Here is a 20,017-nt window from a genome sequence, read left to right on the forward strand (position 1 = left end):
GTTTGTTTGTTTGATTTAGGTAAGGTAAAATATCCCATTATTCATTGTTTTCAAAATTAAGGATATGTAGCCTATTTGAGACCATATTTCTTTGAAATGGACATTTATTGTTGAATTTTGGCTGTGATCGCATTCTCAAGGACACAAAAAACGACGGTTTAATTAAAAAATAACTTTACCAGACCCTTGTAAAGGAAACATTACCAAGCTGCTGTTGTGGTCAGCAAGCATGCAAAACCATGCTGTGCTGTTTGCAAAACCAACTCTTCTTCCATGTGGAGAAACCAGGGGGAAATTTTGTGTAACAGCCGCATGGGTAGAGTATGCTATAAACAGGGAGGCTCCGGCGCATCTGCTTCATCCACCATCCAGCAGAATAAAGGCCATGGAAAACAGGTTTGCATCTTTCTTAAACTTGCTTTCTAACGTCGATTTGTGTAACCCTTAATTTAGACTGCTATTGTCACACTTTTAAGTACAATTTTAAAAAAGCCACCTATAGCCTACTGTAAATAGAGTACATTTGAGACGTGTACAGTTGAAACACCTTAAATAACTTGAGTACCCAAGAACCCCGAGCTGTGATTTTTGCTCCACACGTTTTAGTGTTCTCTTTGATTGTGGGAAATTTTAAATGTGTACGTCTTTCCACTCCAAATATATCGGCAAAAGTTTTTTTTTTTTTCCCAAGGTGAGATTGTCATTTCACCATGTCCCTTCCACAATGAATAGCTTATTCTTTTATGATTGTTAAACTTAACGTATATCATTGCAAACGTTACTCTGTGCTCTAAAAATAGACATATTTTATGACATTGTGCCATGCAAGGTCTTTTCATAATCTAGAAACGTGCGAGCATGTCAGTGGGGGTACATTTGTAGCCTACTTAAGTACACTTTTTGAGTACTTTTAAAAAAGTGCTATATTAATGTAACAAAATAATAATTAATTAAAACAATCTTTTATTGTACTATTGAATAAAATATTAGTTATCAAAGAAAGGAAAAAAATAATAGCCATAATATGGACTCTTGTAAATGCTGTGATACTGTGATGCTCAGATGTTATTTCCTTCTCACGTTGCTGATTTCATCATTAACTCTTCACCTGAACAGTTTATGTTGCTGTATATCAGAGTAACTCAAATCTTTCCTTGGAGGGCTGCTGCAGAGTTTAGCTCCAACCCTGATCAATCTCGCCTACCTGTGATTTTCTAATGATCTTGAAGACTCTGATTAGCATGCTCAGGTGTGTTTGATCAGGGTTAGAGCTAAACTCTGCAGTGGGCCAGATTTGAGGATGCATATGGGATCATTGGAATCCTTGACCATCAAAACATAGGTGTAGACATCACATTTTCTGTGTTATCATGTTTGGTTCAGGAGATATGTCACAAAATACATAATTTGGTTATGGTAGAAAGTAAAATGGTCGCCATGGCAACCACGAGGTGTTTTTGCAATGGCCCCATTTCTGAAAATGTTCAGGGCCATACTAAGTTTCATGATTTTATAAAAAAGTGAACACATCAAATTTTGCACAAATCACCTGGACTATTTACTTGAGTATAATTCTTTCTGAAAACTTTAACTTCAATACATTTAAAAGACAAATATTGTACTTTTCACTCCACTACATTTCTATCAAGGGCCTCGAAGTAGAAAGTTGTGTACCTACTTTTGTAGGTAGGTAGGTCACATTGTATGATTTTTGAATAATTAATTTGCATTTTATTTCGTGAAATAAGTATTTGATCACCTACCAACCAGCAAGAATTCTGGCTCTAACAGACCTGTTAGTTTGTCTTTAAGAAGCCCTCCTATCCTCCACTCATTACCTGTATTAATTGCACCTATTTGAACTTGTTACCTGTATAAAAGACACCTGTTCACACAATCAATCAGACTATGGGCAAGACCAAAGAGATGTCTAAGGACACTAGGGACAAAATTGTAGACCTGCACAAGGCTGGGATGGGCTACAGGACTGTTGGCACGATTATTAGAAAATGGAAGAAATTCAAGATGACTGTCAATCTACCTCGGACTGGGGCTCCGTGCAAGATCTGGCCTCGTGGAGCATCAATGATCCTGAGAAAGGTGAGGGATCAGTCTAGAACTACACGGGAGGACCTTGTCAATGACCTGAAGGAAGTTGGGACCACAGTCTCAACGGTTACCATTAGTAACACACTACACCGTCATGGATTAAAATCCTGCAGCGTGCGCAAGGACCCCCTGCTCAAGCCAGCACATGTCCAGGCCCATCTGACGTTTGCCAAAGACCATCTGGATGATCCAGAGGAGGCATGGGAGAAGGTCATGTGGTCAGATGAGACCAAAATATAACTTTTTTGGTATAAACTCCACTTGCCGTGTTTGGAGGAAGAAAAAGGATGAGTACAATCCCAAGAACACCATCCCAACTATGAAGCATGGGGGTGGAAACATCATGCTTTGGGGGTGCTTTTCTGCAAAGGGGACAGGACGACTGCACCGTATTGAGGGGAGGATGGATGGGGCCATGCATCGCAAGATTTTGTCGCGAGAACAAATTCTCTTCCAGTGATCCTGCTTCAGTGTGGAAAGGTATGAAGGATATCACCAATTACAAGTCACCATCCCCCAGCGCTCTGGAGAATCAACAACTGGCAGACGATTTGAATGACTTTTACTGTAGGTATGAAAAAACAACCCACAAAAATCCTGCAGTGTGAACACCTCGTATAATGCAATTAATGATAAATAATGTAGCCTAATGTAATAAACTGAATATTTTCCTAATATTTCACACATTTATACTATTCATTTTCACAGTATAAAAATAGGGGTTTCTACATGTTAATGCATAACTGTCTTTTAAATTTTAGGAAGAAGCACCCTTGCATGAGGATGGCCCTGTTTGAGGGTCCATGCATCTAAAAGATTGAAAACCCAGCTGACTTAAAGAACAACACTCTGATTTGCAAACAGACAAAGATAAGGAGGATGATTGCAGATGCCAGAGCATACAGGGAGAACGAAAAGGTTTGATTTGTTTTCTCCTTCTCCTTCAAGTCATCCTTATGTTATGATTTTAATTGTAAGGTAAAACGACCATTTTTATTGTAGAGTTTTAATTTACGTATCGTAATCTGTCACTTGTGTGAACAGCAAAGACATGTAATGAAACTGAAATAATGTGGCACTCTTTATTTATTGGTATTTATTCAAGGACATTAAAGGGCTCAACTCCAGTGAGAGTGAAGGAAGGGAGGATCTGCTTCTATTGGTAAGTATTACTAAAAAGTAAAAGTAAGTACTAACCAACCTAATTTAGAAAGCACATTTTTAGTGGCGCAGTATATTATTATTATTATTATTATTAGTATTGTTAGTTTAAATAAAGGTAGTAAAATTAGTATGTATCAGTATGTCAGAGTGATTATCTGCTGTCTTGCTTAGTTATTATTGATAGAGAAACAAATGTGTAACAAACAATATCACATTTTGTCACTTTTAGTTTCTACTTCACTCAGCATGTGTATAGACCGAAATTATTTACTGAATGGTTTGTCTTAAAAGGTTACAATCTGATAATGGCTTATAGCTGATGTGATATATTTTTAATATGTCTGTATTTTGTAGCAATCAAAAGAGAAGTGCTATCATCTAATATGGAAAAAAACAAAACATCTTTTATAATATTTTGGGAGGTTGGTTATTTATTTATTGTATAACGTAGAAATTAAATTAAACTACGTGCTTACAAATGCCGTTAATTGTTAGTTCATGATACCTACTTAACGATTCCAGAGTTTAAAAATCAAACATTGTGTTATTAATATTTCAACATTTTAATTTCTGTCCAATGTGTCATGTCACAGCCATCAGCTGCTGTGCCTATGACAGCCACCAGAGGACACTCTTCTGGAACATTGTTGGTTGGTTTTGGACTTCAGTTCCTATTATCCCTTGCATTGATTGTTCCATTACATCAGCTGTTTTCATATACCTATTAGCTCACCCTGATGTATACCATGCTCACTTGCCCTGCATTCCAATGTGCATACTATCCACCCTATCTGCCATAAATGGTATAGAAAATTACTAATATCACATAGAATTTAGGATGGATAGTATGCACATTGGGACACAGGCTTAGTCTTTTTTTTTTTTGCTGGGGTATTGCATCTGTAATTTTGTGTTTTTTGAGTGGATCACCTTTTGTCAGTGTTTTGCCTGTTTCTCTGTTTTTTGGATCATTGTTTTGGACTCTTCAATAAAAGCTGCAATTGGATCTTCTTGTTTGAGTGTTCCGTGACATGATAGGCCTGTATAGCTACTCTTGATCTACATTAACTGTTTTAAGGTGACGGGTCTAATTATTTTCTATCTTTGTTTAATATTAAAGGCCAGGAAGAGTATTTGGGAAACTTGTATGTAAACGGTGTTAATTTTTTTTTTTTTTTTTTTTTTGATGCCACTAGTGTGAATGTGTATGTTTGCTGCTTCTCTCAGGAGCTGCTCACATATGAGTGAATATGAAATATGGTATATGAGTTTAATTGATGAGATATATATATAGTTTTGCAGGGAATACAGAGGGGATCAGTCGCTAATTATTACAGTCTTAGATGAAGACACCAGCACAGCATAATGCAAAAAAAGAGAGAAATTATAATAAGAAATATTTTCAACATGGATAATAATGAACATTTTCATAAATACACCTCAGCAGTAATGGCTGCTGAATATTTAGCTTTGCGATCACAGGAATACATTTTTAAATATATTAAAATGTGTTGGTTTTTTTTTTTTTTAAATGCATGTTTCACAATGTTTCTGCTTCTACTGTATTTTTGATTAAAAAATGAAGCCTTGGTAAGCATGAGGGACTTCAAAATCATTAAAAATAACTTAATTTATTCTTTAAATTGTTTATTCCTATGTAGTGTTTATATGTACATGCACACTGTGGTTTAAGGTGGTCTTCTAGTGCCAAAACTCCTTTAAAACCAACCAATACCAGTCTAACTGTAACATTGACTATGTAACTTAACTTAGAAATAAAGTTAAATTAATTTACAAGTCTAATAACTTTGTTTTTAAAAATGATTATTATTATTACTGTTATTATTATTATTATTTTACACTTAAAGTAGAGTGAAATGTTTTACAGACCTGTTAGATTATCTGTTTAATTTCTGTCCAATTTGGCCTCTTAAAAGTGATAAGGTTTTTTTTTTTTTTAATCTTTTAATTTAGACAAGAGGAGAGTTTAGGAAGCATTCAGTATTTAATATGGTGCCACTAGTGTTGATGTATTTACTGCGTCTCTCCTGAGCTGCTATAGTTCTGAGTTCTCAGGGTTCTGCTATACTGTGACATCATAATGGAGATTCTGTTCTGGCAGCTCTAAACTGCTGTTCTGACTAATTGTCTTCCGTTGGTGTGTTAGGAGTGAAAAGATCGAAAGCTACTTTCGTGACTTTCTGCAGATATTGACGACAAATACTGAATTCACTTGCAGCATTCAGTGTCCACAATGGCACTGTTTAGCAGTGTATTTAGACAACTTTTTGAGCGTTTTGCTCACTTCTTACGTAGAAGAGAGACACCTTTGAGGGCACAGCAGTGTGCAGCGCAAGAATGGGCACTGGAAAGAGAGGTGAAGAGGAAGGTGAAGGCGAGAGAGATGAATGAGGGAGAAGGTCATCAAAACGAGGTGGAAGCAGTGAGAGAGAAACTCAGCCTTGAAAAGTTAAAGGAAAGAAGACATGTGCATCAGAAAAAACGAGAGTCTGCCAAATTCAGAGAGATGCAGAGTCTAGACAAGTTGATGAAGGGAGGAAGTGAGCATAGAGAGGCTGGAGAAATAAAAAAGGAGGAGAGAAACCTGAAGGAACGAAAGACCACTGAGCCAACTCCACTTCTTGTGGAGGTCAAACCTCAGCAAACTCTAGTCAGTCCTCCAGTGAGATCTTCCTTCTTGACGCCAATAGAAGGAGAACTTCCAGTGTTTCCAAGTGTTTCTGAAGACCTTCCCCTACTAGCTGCTCGCTTCAAGACCCTGCCGCCAGTGACCAAGCTGCCCATGCATCCTCAAAAGCCAGCTCCTGCACAAGATGAAGTGTCCCTGCCATGTTCTCCTCTCCAAGTGGATCCTCCCAAACCGTTGGCAGTTCCTCCACGTTCCACTCCAGCACCTGATGAACTGTTTTCCCTCCGGTGCTTTCAAGTGAGTCCTCCCAAACAACTGGCGGTTCCTCCGAGCCCCACTCCTGCATCTGATGAAGTTGTTGATCTGCAACGTTCTTCAACTCAAGTGTGTCCTCCCAGCCTGGAGAAGCCTCAGCCATCCACTTCTTCCCTGTTTGAGCCGCCTCCACAACTCATGCTCATCGACATAGAGGATGAGGAGACCGAGTATGTGGAGTACACAGGGAAGACCATTCGGGCCTGTGACTTACCCAAGTCTGAACCCCCCCAACCACTGGAGGCTGAAATGAAACCGAGACAGATGATTGCTTGGTTGGAGAGTGACAGAGAGGTGCTGGAGGAAGTGTGGGCGAGTGAAGTGGTGGGGGTCCAGGGATGTGGGAAAGATGACCCCAAAGAAGTGGGAGACTCCAAAGCCATTCAAGGCCATAAGGATGTCTCTTCTCAGAAAAAGGAGGAGTTGGATGAGCACATGATGAAGCTGTTCTGTGTAACCTCTCCGGAAGGTCCCAAGAATGAGACCCAGCAAAAAGTGAACATCCAGAAAGAGCAAACAAGCAAAAGAAAAGTGGCACTTGTTCTGTTTACCTGGGTAGAGGATAAGACCAAGAAAAAGGAGGAGAAGAATATACGGAAGGAGAAGGAGCAAAGAGAAAAAAGGTTGCTACTTACACGCTACAGGAACGATCCAAAACTGAAGCACTTGTTTATCAACAAGCACAACTGCAGCTACTGCTCCTCTGAATGAAGATCAGGGTTTCTAAAATACCCCACCTTTAACTTACTATACATTTCTGTGTGCAAATAATAATAAACCTGTGCAAACTAAAAGCTGGAAGAACCATGATTCTTACTACATTCGAAATACTATAAAGTAATAAACATGTTTAAATGCTTAATATGAAAACCGGTTTATTATTAAATTAATTTTTTAAACTTTTTTTTAATAACCTAATTTTTCCTTTAACAAGTGAATGAGTCATTATAGTTTACATCAGTTTCATTTAGCCTTTCAGTGGTTTAATATTAGTTGGCTAAGATAAGTTCATAAAATATTTTCATTTGGTTCATTATATTCCATACGTCACTTGTATTGAATTAGTGGCTCAATTTTTTTGTCTTGGTCTGTACTAGTGTAACCCACTCGAATAATTGAGTTCATGGATTATTTGTGATGAATGAGAATAATCGTTTTTTTGTTTTTATTCACAATGTATTTTATTTTTATTTTTTCTTGCTTAATGCATATTTTGTTTAGGCATGTAAAATATACATTTATAAATTTATTTATGTATTTTATTCTGTTGCAAAATAGAATTGACTATTAGATAAGTGCGTCGATGGTCGCTTAATCTGATTCATCCTCGCCATTCCTTCTTTAAATATATGCCTGAACTATTTCAGTGCATTAGTGATTGGAGGATGCCGTGCTAGATGAGATCTGTTTCATCGCATCGTGGTCGTTTTGGGTTCACGCCAGGAGGGGGAAGACGAGCTGGATTTCACTAAAGACGGATTGCGCGAGGGCTCGTTCGTAAAGACGGAAAAGTTTCTTCATCGTTCGTTTCGGCGAGGACTCTGTAGGCACTTATACGCTCATATTGACTGAACTGAGCCAAACACATTCCTACACTTCATTCAAGACTTCGGTATTCATCTACATTTTTTTGTTTGGACTGTTTTGGACTATTTCCTTTCTTTTTTTGTTTATTCTTCAATTGTAATTGTTGACTGACAGCTTTACAGTTCATGGGCTGAATTTAATCAACTAAATTCATTAGCTGATTTATTGTTTTGAATGTGAAAAGGTTTTCAAGCCTACTGCAATGCAGTAGTAAAAAAATAAAATAAAAATAAAAGAGAAAGAGAAGATATACTGAATACAAAAGGTATACTCTAAAACTGATTTCTGTGTCTTATTCAAGCAGTTAGTGACTAAATTGAGATCTGAATTGCATACAAGTGCAGACACATTTCATAAACACAGTTTATTTGTAATTCTGTGTTTAGTGTGAGACCCCGAACCCGTGACTCCAAATATTGTAATGGAAATTTATACATATTTGGTGAACTCAGACCCAGTAGATATTTTTTCTCCTTTTCATTTATATAAATCCGACATGCGGGTTACACTAGGTCAAGCGAATTTTACAGGAGGCTTTTGCATGTGAGATATTTGATACTTCCAATATATCCAGTAAGGGAGAGTGGGGACGGTTGCAACATGGCTTATTTCTTCAATCAGGAATGAGCTACAGTAATGATAGTCATACTGCACATGCTAAATCAGACCCCCATCCTTTCTGAATCAAATTAGGCATATGTGACCATTCCTTTTACCAAAAATAATTTTCATGGTAAAAAAGTATTTTTTTAATCATCAGATTGTTTTTGTTATACTGTCTAAGTTGTTTGCGTGAAGCATTGTAAGAACATATGTATATCTGCGTTTTCTTAGATTCTAACAGGCACAGCTAGCATGTGTCAATGATATTGTGTCAAGCTGTTATACCAAGTTTTATCACGGCCGTATAGGGACAGTTGCAACAGTCCCAACATGCTGTGCATGCAACTGGCCTTAGTTCAGTAACCTTTCACAGATGTTATCAGAAGTAAGCTATTATTACATTTTAGTGTCTTGATTCTGATTAAATTAATATTTTGTAGTTCAAATGTATTGTAATATTTAACCAAGACAAGGTTGATTTTTTTTCTCCTTCCATTTACTATTCTTTGTTTTTATACAGCCAATTTAACTTATTAAAGACCACGTCTATGCATAAATAAAATAAAGAAACTGCAAAATGATGTTTTATTAACAAAGTTCGGGAGGATCACGTTCAGATAATTAACCTAATTAACACAAGGTGAGCACAATCAGTAATTAGGGTTAAGGCTACTCAGGGTTCGGGCCAAAGTTCCGAGGTCGGAGCCCTCCCCTCGGACAGCACGCCAAATACGCATAAACTTTATTCTATTTATTATATGTAAGTGCAAACTCGTGAAATGATGTTTAAGAATGGTTTTAATTACATTTTAATGAATGTTGCAACTGCCTCTGTGGACTGTTGCAACCGTCCCCTGTTGTGGGGTCAGTTGCGACATTTGACTTTGCCTATTAAAGCAATGTGGGTGAGTAGCCGTCTGATGTTGCTTTATTGTATTAAAATTCTGGTTTTCTAATGCAAACAGTCTCTGAAAAACTAAAGGAAATGCAAAAAGTGTAGCAACCGTCCCCACTCTCCCCCTACATCACCTGCACCATTCTTCCCCTATAGGTGCTCTTTGTTGATTTTTCAGAGCAGTTTTTAACAGAGTAAAAATAGCAGTTGTATTTTATCTAATTGGAATATTTATGCTGCTGTTGATTGCTGTTTGAAATTTGTTTTTCAGATTTACAAGTCCTACACATCCATTTCTCATTCTCAGTCTCATTTCTCATGAACAATCTTCTAGAATGGCCCATACTGGCGAGAGAAAGAGGAATAAAACAGATCACCTTCTTATTTCGTGACCTGTTGTATTTCAAGACATCACCAGAGGACGCTATAATCCAATGTTTTTTGTTTTGTTTTGTTTTTTAATGAAATGCAATGCAACTTGTATTTTGTATAATGAAATGCAGTAAAGCTAACATTTTAAAAACATATATTGCATTTAGGTGTCACATAACTAGAATATTTGTTTTGAAATGTTTAGGCCTATGTTGTGTTCAATTTGAAACAATCGTTAATTTTAAAGAGCTTTGAAGTGAATTATTCTTAACAGGATAAATTAAAACTGAACATGTAGTTTAGGAATATGGTCGAAGGCTAGGATAAGAATTCTCATGCAAATTTTTACCAGGCTGTCCAATGAATAAAAGTGCGTTAAAACTGGAGGAGGTTCAGGGTGAATCCTACGAGTTGCGCTTCCTCCACAGCGAGCGCGCGTGTAGCCAATCCTGACGGAAGACTAGACTTTCCAAAACTTCATTTCAGTCTGCGACTATAATATGGACAGGCTTCAGCGGAAACATGAGTATTCAGCCCCACTAAATTTATGGCACAGAAGATGTCACAGTTGTTCCTGAAATGACAGCTCGTTCTTTCCGTAAATGAAATCAACATGGGAAAACTGCAATCGAAACCTGGTAAGACACTTTGCGAATAACATGCCAAACGTTAAAACATTTCAAGCGACTTTTCTCATTCTTGTTTTACTTTTTCCCTAGCATGTAAACGGAGAGAAAATCCAGAGGGTAAGGTGACACGTGTAGCCTATAACTTCATTATCCATAGGCTTTAGCTATTACATGAGAAAAAGTTATTAAATGGACATTTGTGTTGTATTAGGAGATGTTTTCAAGGAGGCTGAGTATATTGATGAAGTGGACCGAAACAAACAGGTAAGGTGACAATTTTTAATGTTCAGGACAGATGTAAGATTACATATACATAACTAGATATATATAAGTGCATGTTTAAGGGTTAAACCTGTAAAGTGTTAGTTGGTTGATGAGTACAACTTTTATTGATAACACTTCATCCTAACTTTTATTAAACCATTATGAATCATACTAGATTATATAGATTAATTCTTAACAAGTAAATAGGCTACATTTATAGACAATGCATACTGTATTCTTGTTGTAATGTACATGACATAGACTACTGATCTCTTTTTAATATTATGTAATGTGAGTTTTGCTTATTAAAATAAACACTGTTGCTATAAAACTTTCATTTGTACATTATGTAACAATACATTAGATCTGTATTATTATGACCTAATGTCTGGTGCCAAACTAAAATACCAATAGTGTGATTTATATGATATAATAGGCAAGCTGCAAGCACTATTGTTTAATAAAAAAATGTATACCTAGCTTGCACTGTAAGGGGTGAAGTGAAGAAACGAAAATGTACACAAATATAAACACAAATCAACGCAAGTTGTCTTCATCACTTCCATACTTTAGACTACTCCGATTTTGAGGACCAGGCACTGATCGCTTTTCTCCGTATTACACTGTTCTCTCAGCATTGTATTTAAATGGTGTTGGGTCTCTTCCCTCTTTTTCCTTTGCTCTCATTCTCTCAGCGGAGCCTGGAGCCTTCATCACTGTGTGAAATGCATATGGCCGGCAGCCAGAACAGCAGGGTCTTTGAGCGCAGCCCCACCACACATCTGTTATTGATTTTGAAAACAGAGGGAGGCTGTGATGGGAAAATGGGGGGAAGTTGGAGCAGGGAAAGGAGGTGTAGTTGGTGGGAGGAGTGCTATGATGAAGGCTGCTGTAAACGAGTTGCAAAATGTAGATGAGCGGTTCAGCTAAAGGTTTTAGATTGTTGTAGTGATGCTGTGTGCATCAAACATCTAATTCAGAGATTAGGGTTGGTGGTTGGGACCAAGGAAACGTACAACACAGTGCAGTTAGTGTTGCTGCTTTCAGGCGAATTCAGATGTGCAGGAAGTTGAACAGGTTCCTGGATTTTTTGTAGCATTGAAAAAGTTTTTTTTTTTTTTTTAAACATTTTAAAGCTGTACTGTCCTACCTACTTGGAGATGCTTGACCATATCTCACTAAACATAAGAAAAGAGCAGGGTTTAAAATGCTGTAAATGGGTTGATAAATCAGTTTTCAAGGTGGGGTAGCTGTAGTAGCTGAAGACATATAAAATAGTCACCAAGAATGGTACATTAAGTTGATTAAGGTGAAAAGCAAGTTGTGATCTTGCAAAGAATGTAACATTATTTGCTAGTACTATGGTCTTGGTTGTAATCGCAGGGAAAGCGCATAATGGCAACCTGTTCATGTTCAACCTGTTCAGTCACAGATGATGAATCTATAAACCTTAGTCAGATAGTCTCATATTTAAATTTTTGACAGAAATGAAAACAAAACTGCAAAGTACTGTGTACCATAAAACAGTTAAGAAAGTTACATGCGATTTAGGACATTTATGCAGTGCATGCCACTCTAAGTCTCGCATAAAATTCAATATGGCAAATAACCTTACTAATGTCTATTGTGCAAGCTGAAAGTGTATGAAAAAATGAAGAAATAGTACTTGCATTCTTTGAATTACATGTGGTTTTTCTGACTGTCGCTAAGTGACATTTTAAGTAACTTGAAGTGACAAATTTTAAGTAAGTAACAGTTTGATTCCAATTTAGAATGCATGTCACCATCAGTTGACAAAAATGTTCATATCTGCTGTACACTCTCAGAAAAAAGCTACAAAGCTGTCACTGGCGCAGTACCCTAAGGGACAAAATCTAAAAAGGTACATCTTTGTACCTTATTTACCACTAAATTATACATAGTATCTTAAAGTTGTATTGTATTAGTATTTCAAAATCCATATTAGTACCTAAAGTGTAAACATGAATACATTTTAAAAGGGTACCGCCCCTGAGAGTGTACGTCTTATATTAGATTATAAATGTTAAACCCTCCATTGGCCAAATCTTATTAATTTCAATTTTACACACAGAATGAACTAAATCAGTCTTTGACTTTAAATGAGGACGTGTATGTTTTCTGTCTCTTGTGTGTTTCGGGTCTAATTAGGACGCTGGTTTTTCATGGCAGGATCCTGCAGTGTGGGTCATAAAGCCAGGGACACTTGAAAGGTTTCGGTCTCAGAGGGCTCAAAGGAGTCTGTGTTTGCTTGGAAAGGCTGGAAGAATCCTTTCTTTCACCCTTTTTCCTCTCTGTCCCACTTCAAAGGACATAAGGAAGGAAGCGTGTGCTGGAGGCAGTGATCCATGTCTCTTTAGAATGGGGTGCATAGGAAGATTGCTGTGTTTTCTTCCATTATTTTATACGAGCAAACTCATTAAGTGTTATTACTTAAGTTTGTTGACTGCCAATACTCAACATTTGTTGGATGGATCAGTAAAACCCTAAAATTAAATATAAAAAGGGCTAAAGGGACTGAAAATACATGTTGCGCAGTAACGTATAAACAGATTCTGTCCTGTTCTATTGACCTTCAATGTCCATGAGTTGATATTTATCTGATAGAAAAACAAGGGCAGCTTTCGTCAGCTAGCACAACTAGTTTGCCTAGACATGCCTGGAGAGTGTAACAATAACACAATGGTATAAGCTTGACGTGTGGTTTATATTAGACTAGAGTTTTTAGAGTATACTTCCTAAGGCCCAAATATAAAATTCTGACATCAGTTACTCATCAAGTTGTTCCAAACTTGTATGAATTTCTTTTGTTTTTCTGAACACACAAAAATATATTTTGAAGAATGTGGGTAACCAAACAGTTTCTGGTCCGTATAGACTTCCATAGTAGTTTTTTTCCATACTATAGAAGTCAATGGCTACCAGCAACTGTTTGGTTACCCACATTCTTCAAAATGTGGGTAATCAGTATTTTTTTTTTTTTTTTTTGAGTGAACTATCCCTTTTAAGTACTTGTATGCTATTAGTCTATACCAGGGATCTCCAGCCCTGCTCCTGGAGTCCTGCAGACTTCAGCTCCAACCCTGCTGCAACACACCTGTCTGTAATTATCAGGTAGCCCTGAACACCTTGATTTTTATTTAATGGTTTATTGGTTTATTCCAAGACCATGAAAGATTAAATCAATCACATCCAGCCTCAAAGTTTTTAGCAAATGGTGTTAGATATTCTAGTACCTTGAGCGCGTCATACTCCAACCCAAATGGCATGTTGTTTCTCTCCCTCTCTCTCACCATGAAATAAGGGTTCCATCCAGGTGTTTGGTGACAGGAAGTGAGAGGAAACAAAGCCAGGTACTGTTCTGAACCTCGTGAGAGGGCACAGACAGCAGTGTGAGTGGGTGGTGAAGAGGAACTGGAGTTGGGATAGGGGGTGTCTGGCCCAGTGACACCCGGCTCAGGGCAGGAAAAAAACCCTCCAAGCTGGTAATCTGAGCCCACATCAAAGGCCCTAGAGCAAGCAGAGCGTGGCAGAGGTTTGGCCATGATGTTGAGAGAAATCATTGGCAGACTGATAGATCACTCATCACACTTCTTCGGGCTTTGTTCTTCAGGTTTCTGTCAGACTGCAAGTTCTGCTTCCAGCAGCATGATGCAGAGTTTGGTTTATGGTTGCACATTTGGATGTGGTGCAAAAGATGAAATTTAATACATGGAAAAAGTTCATGTATTTTTTTTTTTTATGTGCCAGTATTTCATTTCATTTCTTGGATAAATACATATGACAAAATATTTTGTTAAATTTATGAAAAATAGAAAAAGTCAGTTGCAAAAAATAAAATAGATACATAGAGGCAATGTTTTAGTTTGTACAGATGCATATTGGTGCCTGTATATTTTACTACTACAAATGTTTACAACAGAAAATGTAAAGCAAAACTCCCAAATGTACATTAATGATAAAATGAGAAGAGAGAACTTTTTATCTGAAAAAAAATCGTTTATATACAACACTCATATAAAGCAATGCTAAACCTTTTATGGTTTTTCACAGTATATGGTAACTTGTTAACCAAATAACAGGGTTTTCCTGTAACAATTTTACAGTTTACAATTTTGTATTTTACAGTGCAAATAGGTCTGTTTTGGATTTTTAATTGTTTATGTTCATAGTCTCTGTTTTTATATTTTTATGCATTTAGTTTTCTTTTGATGTCATCTAAAACTCACTTAAAATGAATCTTTAAAACACTAACAATCAAATTTAGTTCATGAAATCTTTAGCAAATCTCAAAATGAATGTTTATTTTTCATACTGTATATTATAGCATTTTTAGCATTTTATTTAGTTAATTTTGAGAAAAATAGTGTAGAATTTTAATATTTCCCAATTTTCCCAGTTTTTATTTATTGACAACATGAAAATAATTACTGGTATCAGCCAGTATATCAGCCAGAATTTAAATATCGGAGCGTCCCTAATATATTTATTTTATGTTGGGTGATTTTTAAACAAGCTAACTCCGACAGGAAGCTGACTGCATGTTCTTAAGATGTTTTCTCCAGATAGATTTATGGTTCTGGCTCATAAAAGGTTACTGTGTGTTACTTCAAATGCAGTTTGTCTAAGAACATATGCTTAATATGCTGTTTTACGTAATGAGTTTGTGAGTTAATATCTGGTTTTATATTTGTGCATGGTCAAAGCTGGCATGAGTAACACTGTATCTACATCATGTCCCTGTCCCATGTCATTTAATCTGAAATAGTATGATATTCTACTATATTTAATAATAAAAATCCAGAAGAATGTGTGATGGATTTATTTTATATTCTAAATTGCTCACAATTGAATTGCTCACAACAATTTTCAAAATGTTGAAAATATTCTTTGAGTGTCATACCGTGTAAATATTTCAAGCAAAATTACATTAAGAAAAAAAAAGCTAAAATTTTGGAACAAGTTGATAGTCAGATGTCCTCAGTGGACATAAAGTTGTGTTTTCTGATAGTGTAAGAGGGACAGAGTTGTGGCAGGGAGGATTACAGATGATGAGTTGTTTTGGAGGGCAATTCACTTCCTCCCTCAGAACCCAGCAGTGCAATGTGTCTGGAAACAATTGGGTATAAGACCACAGGAGTGCAAAGAATGAAGTGATTTTTTTTCTTGTTCCTGGTGAATTCATTATGGGGGCTGGCTTTCCAGCTCGAAAATAGGTTTTCTACACATTATGTACAAAAGTGACTTAGCAATGCAAAGTTTCATAGTTCATGTTTGTAAATTTATCATGTGGTGTTTTCTATGCTTTCTAATGTAATCTAAATCATCCTGTGGGTCCTTTACTGCACACACTAGCTGTACTCCAATCCATTATTTTCTTTGGATGTCCATAGTTTTAATGATTTGTTTTTCCTATTTAACTCTAGGATCTGAGTGGTAGAGATCCGAGAGAAGATCATTTGTCAGATCAGTACTGTTCACTACAAGGTAAGTTGAACTGTGAAAGGAAACTCATTTACAAATAGTGCCATTGTTTAAAGCAAAGTAATACAGACTAATCTGTCATTTTAAATATTCTATAATGTTGGATGTTTTGGTCAGATGTTTGATTTCTCAGTCGAGGCCTTTGTAAGATCTGTTAACATGATCTGTTATTTGTAGTAACACTACCACCAGAGAGAGTAATGGAGACTCTTAAATCTTCGCTTCCTTTTCCTGAAAATGAAAGACCGCATCCACTCAAAGATTCATTTAGGAGAAACAGGAAAAATGATGTAAGTTTTGTCATAGATAACTGTATATTAAATAATGAATATTGTACCTATTGTGAAACTCCAAAGACGACCAACCTGACATACTGTTTAGGGTCTTTAAGGTTTAGGGTCAGTAAGATTTTTAAATGTTTTTGAAAGAAGTCTCTCAGTGATGCTGCATTTACTGTTATTTGACTATTACTAGTTTTCATAGTAATATTGTTACAATATAAAAATAGTCTATTTTGTTATATTTTAAATATCATTTATTCATGTAATGGCAAATTACTTTAGTCTTCAGTGACAAGAATGCTGTCAATAATTTCTCATTATTAATTTTGAAATTGGTTGTTGCTTAATATTTTTGTGGAAATGGTGATACTTTTTCAGGATACTTTGATGAAACAGAATTTATTTTAAATAGATTTTTTTTTAAATTAGCATTCACTTAGAATGCATTGTTGCTGAAAAAAAATTTATTTCCTTCAAGTTTTAAAAGGTAAATTAAAAGAATGGTTTGCTAAAACTTCACTTAATTTGTGAACTCTGAGATATAGGATATCTTTTATTAATAAACATGTTGTCCTGCTAATACAAAAATGATTGCAAATCCTTCCGTTGTTCTGTTGATATTAGGGCAAGGGGTGTAATGTGTCTGTCATGGATGAAAATCATCAAGAGTGGATGATCACATTGAATGATTTGGACAGCAATGGGAAAATAACCAGAGAGGTAAATTTCAGTATTAACAGAGGACCTACCATCTCATTAAAGTGATCATTTAGCCATTGGTGAGTTTCTCTCATTGTGTTTGCTGCAGAATATGTTGAGCCTGATGCAGACGATCTGTGAGGTGGTCGAGGCATCAGTCAAACAGCTGGTGCTTGGCAATGGCACAACCTTGTGTGTGAAGCTGAGTGTCACTCCATTAACCAGCAGAAAAGGTGAAGACCGAACCTATCATAAAAACAAAACAAATGGTCTCATAACCTATTTGATCAATTTCCTGAAATAATCATGATATAATGCAGTGTTACTCACGTTTTACTTTTGTCCTTCTTGAGAATGGGATGCTGGGATGTCTCTGAATGAGCAGGATCAAAGAGAGGATCCAGTACGATGTGCAGAGAGCCCTCATTCTCAAATCAGGTGATTTTTAGTATTGCATATATGAATGAATCAAAAGTTATACTTGAGAAATGTTTATACAGGAAATGAATGCCAGTTATTTACCTAGTGGAACAAAATTATAACAAACTGGAATAAAATTATAGTAACCAGTAATTATACCATTATTATTTTAGTATTATTTACATACTAATATAGTATTTATAAATATTTGTAGCTTTTACTTTTATATTTTTAAGTAATTTTCTTTTGTTTTTAATTTTAATGTGCTTTTGTAATTTTTATTTCTAATTAGCTTTTATTTTGTTTTGAGTTTGTTACACTAGCACTCTCTATTCTATTTATATTTGATCTACTTGTTTTTCTTTTTGTTCATTTAAAATGATCCTCTAACACTTGCACTCTCTGTTCTTTCTATTCTAACTACTTGTTTTCTTTTTTATTAAAAAACTGACCTTCTAACACTAGCATTCTCTTCTTTTTCTATTCTTTCTCTTTTCTTTATTTAAACAAAAAATGACCCTCTAACACTAATGTTCTCTATTCTTTTAACTATTCTATCTACTGGTTTTCTTTTTATTTATTATAAAAAAACCTTGCTACGTGTACTGCGTTAGACTAACCGAGACTTGTCACATACATATTTATATATACACTTGCATATTATTACTTTTTTTTTCTGAATGTAAATATAACTTTTTTTTATTATTATTTAGGTATTTGCCTAAATTATGATTTTAATATTTTATTTTAAGAATTTTTGATAGTTTTAGTTAACAATAACTACACTATTACCAACACAATATTCAATAATACTGTATTTTGTCTGTCAGACAGCTGAACTCGGATCAGTTGGATGTTTCAGAGAGGAAGCAGTACTCCGTAGATGAAAACACAGAACGTAGGAACCACTATCTAGATCTGGCTGGAATTGAAAACTACACCTCTCGATTCGAAGGTGATAGCTTATTTATTCTTTGAACTTCAGCAAGGCCAGTGAAAATTGCTGAGCTCAGTTTTATGAAAGCCATTTTTATTCAGTGGATTCTGTTCTAATTCTAGGAGATTCTAGATGTTTAAAGCTTTCTTAAATATGATTTATTCTACTACCAAAGCTCCAGAAACGTGTGCTGAGGAGCAGCCTCAGGAGAGCTCTTCCCGCAACCATCATCGTCGCTCTCAACCCGAGACCTGCAACCCTGTGGAGTCATCTGGAAAATCCATTCCTTTCCTCAGGTCACTCCGCAACCGCAGCAAGTCTGTCGGTTATAGTGGAGCCACAACCAAACCCAGCAAGCTCCATGGGCATCACCCTATGACCTGGTGCCATCCATCCCAACAGCAGCAACAGCAACCTCTGCTGCACAGCTCCAGCAAACGCATCCGTGCTCGAGCCCGTGAGACTGCACCACCTTCCAGAAGCAACCATGACAGAGAATTACAGCCCGGGCCAGCTGTTCATCCTGGGGGTTTTATGCCCCTTCCTCAAAGACACGAACACCATCATCACCATGAGCACCACCATCACCACCATCATCACCATTACCACCCAGCGTAAGAGTTCTGAAAAACTCCTGAATGACGAGTAGCAAACTCTCATAAGCAGTGTTATTTTTTTCTGTAAAAACAAACATTCAGGTGGTATGCCAAACATACACAGCTTGATAATTTCTGTATTAAAAGGTGCTGAACCACTCTTCTCATATCGATGATATGAGAACTGCACCTGCACAAAAATATAATCTGTCAGTAGAATGAGCCTGCATTCTTTATGTTGGTGTGCAGCTCCTCCATGTGGTTATAAATGGAATAGTCCAAACTGGTTTCTTCCCTAGAATATATAGTGCATTTGGTGGACTTTCCTTTTTGGTTTGCAAAATGTGTCATTTTAGTTTATGCTTATTTCTTAAAAGGTTGAATTTTTGCGTTTGCGAGGTGCAACACACTTTTATTTCCCCAGGAATGTGCTTGCTAGACTATGTAGATGTAACCACTCCTATTGTATGTTATTACTTTTTTTTTTTTTTTTTTTTTTTTAAACCAAAGGTAGTCTTTACAACCATATTGCATGATTGTGTTCTGAATAGGGTTGCTAATATTATATTAATTATATTAGAAAATGCCATGTTCTCTCTCTCTCAAAAAAAATAAATAAAAAAAATTCCCCTGAAAATAACTTTCTTTCCCTCAAGAAACACTGTTTACATGCAAAAAGTTTTGTTCTTTCCCAAAACTATTGTAACCCCTGGTAAACACTGCGTTAGCTCGCAAAAACATTTTCTTCCCACCTGATATTATTTCCATCACAAAAGTTCTGACCGCAAAATTTTCTTTTCAAGTGTTTTTTTTTTTTTTTTTTTTTTTTTTTTTAAATATATCCTATTTACAGCGTAATTAGTCAGATTACTTAATTTAATACAATTCTCAAAGGTTGACCCAGAAAATACCAGATTTTTCCTACATCCACAGAATGTAACCATCGTTTGTCACAGGTAAGTCTTCTTTTTTTCTTTCCAGCCGTCCAAAATCT

The 20,017-nt window shown here is 36.1% G+C and overlaps 1 protein-coding gene across 1 annotated transcript; it reads left to right on the forward strand.

Annotated features, from left to right (window-relative positions):
• The first annotated feature begins 10,119 nt into the window (after window positions 1–10,119).
• Window positions 10,120–19,656, forward strand: LOC306847181 (protein naked cuticle homolog 2-like). The gene is made up of 10 exons (XM_079380988.1): window positions 10,120–10,333; window positions 10,415–10,441; window positions 10,536–10,588; window positions 16,033–16,093; window positions 16,268–16,380; window positions 16,996–17,091; window positions 17,180–17,303; window positions 17,424–17,508; window positions 18,321–18,445; window positions 18,603–19,656. The coding sequence occupies exons 1-10, from the start codon at window positions 10,309–10,311 to the stop codon at window positions 19,043–19,045; spliced, it is 1,152 nt and encodes a 383-aa protein (XP_079237114.1). The 5' UTR covers window positions 10,120–10,308; the 3' UTR covers window positions 19,046–19,656.
• The last annotated feature ends 361 nt before the right edge of the window (window positions 19,657–20,017 follow it).

Source organism: Barbus barbus (assembly GCF_936440315.1).
Source record: "Barbus barbus genome assembly, chromosome: 27".
Lineage (NCBI taxonomy): Eukaryota > Metazoa > Chordata > Actinopteri > Cypriniformes > Cyprinidae > Barbus > Barbus barbus.

Coding starts and splice junctions, on each gene's coding strand:
- LOC306847181 (XM_079380988.1), top strand. CDS start 10,309: ATGGGAAAACTGCAATCGAAACCTG. Junction 17,092..17,179: donor ATGGGAAAATAACCAGAGAG/GTAAATTTCAGT, acceptor TGTTTGCTGCAG/AATATGTTGAGCCTGATGCA. Junction 17,304..17,423: donor TCCATTAACCAGCAGAAAAG/GTGAAGACCGAA, acceptor GTCCTTCTTGAG/AATGGGATGCTGGGATGTCT.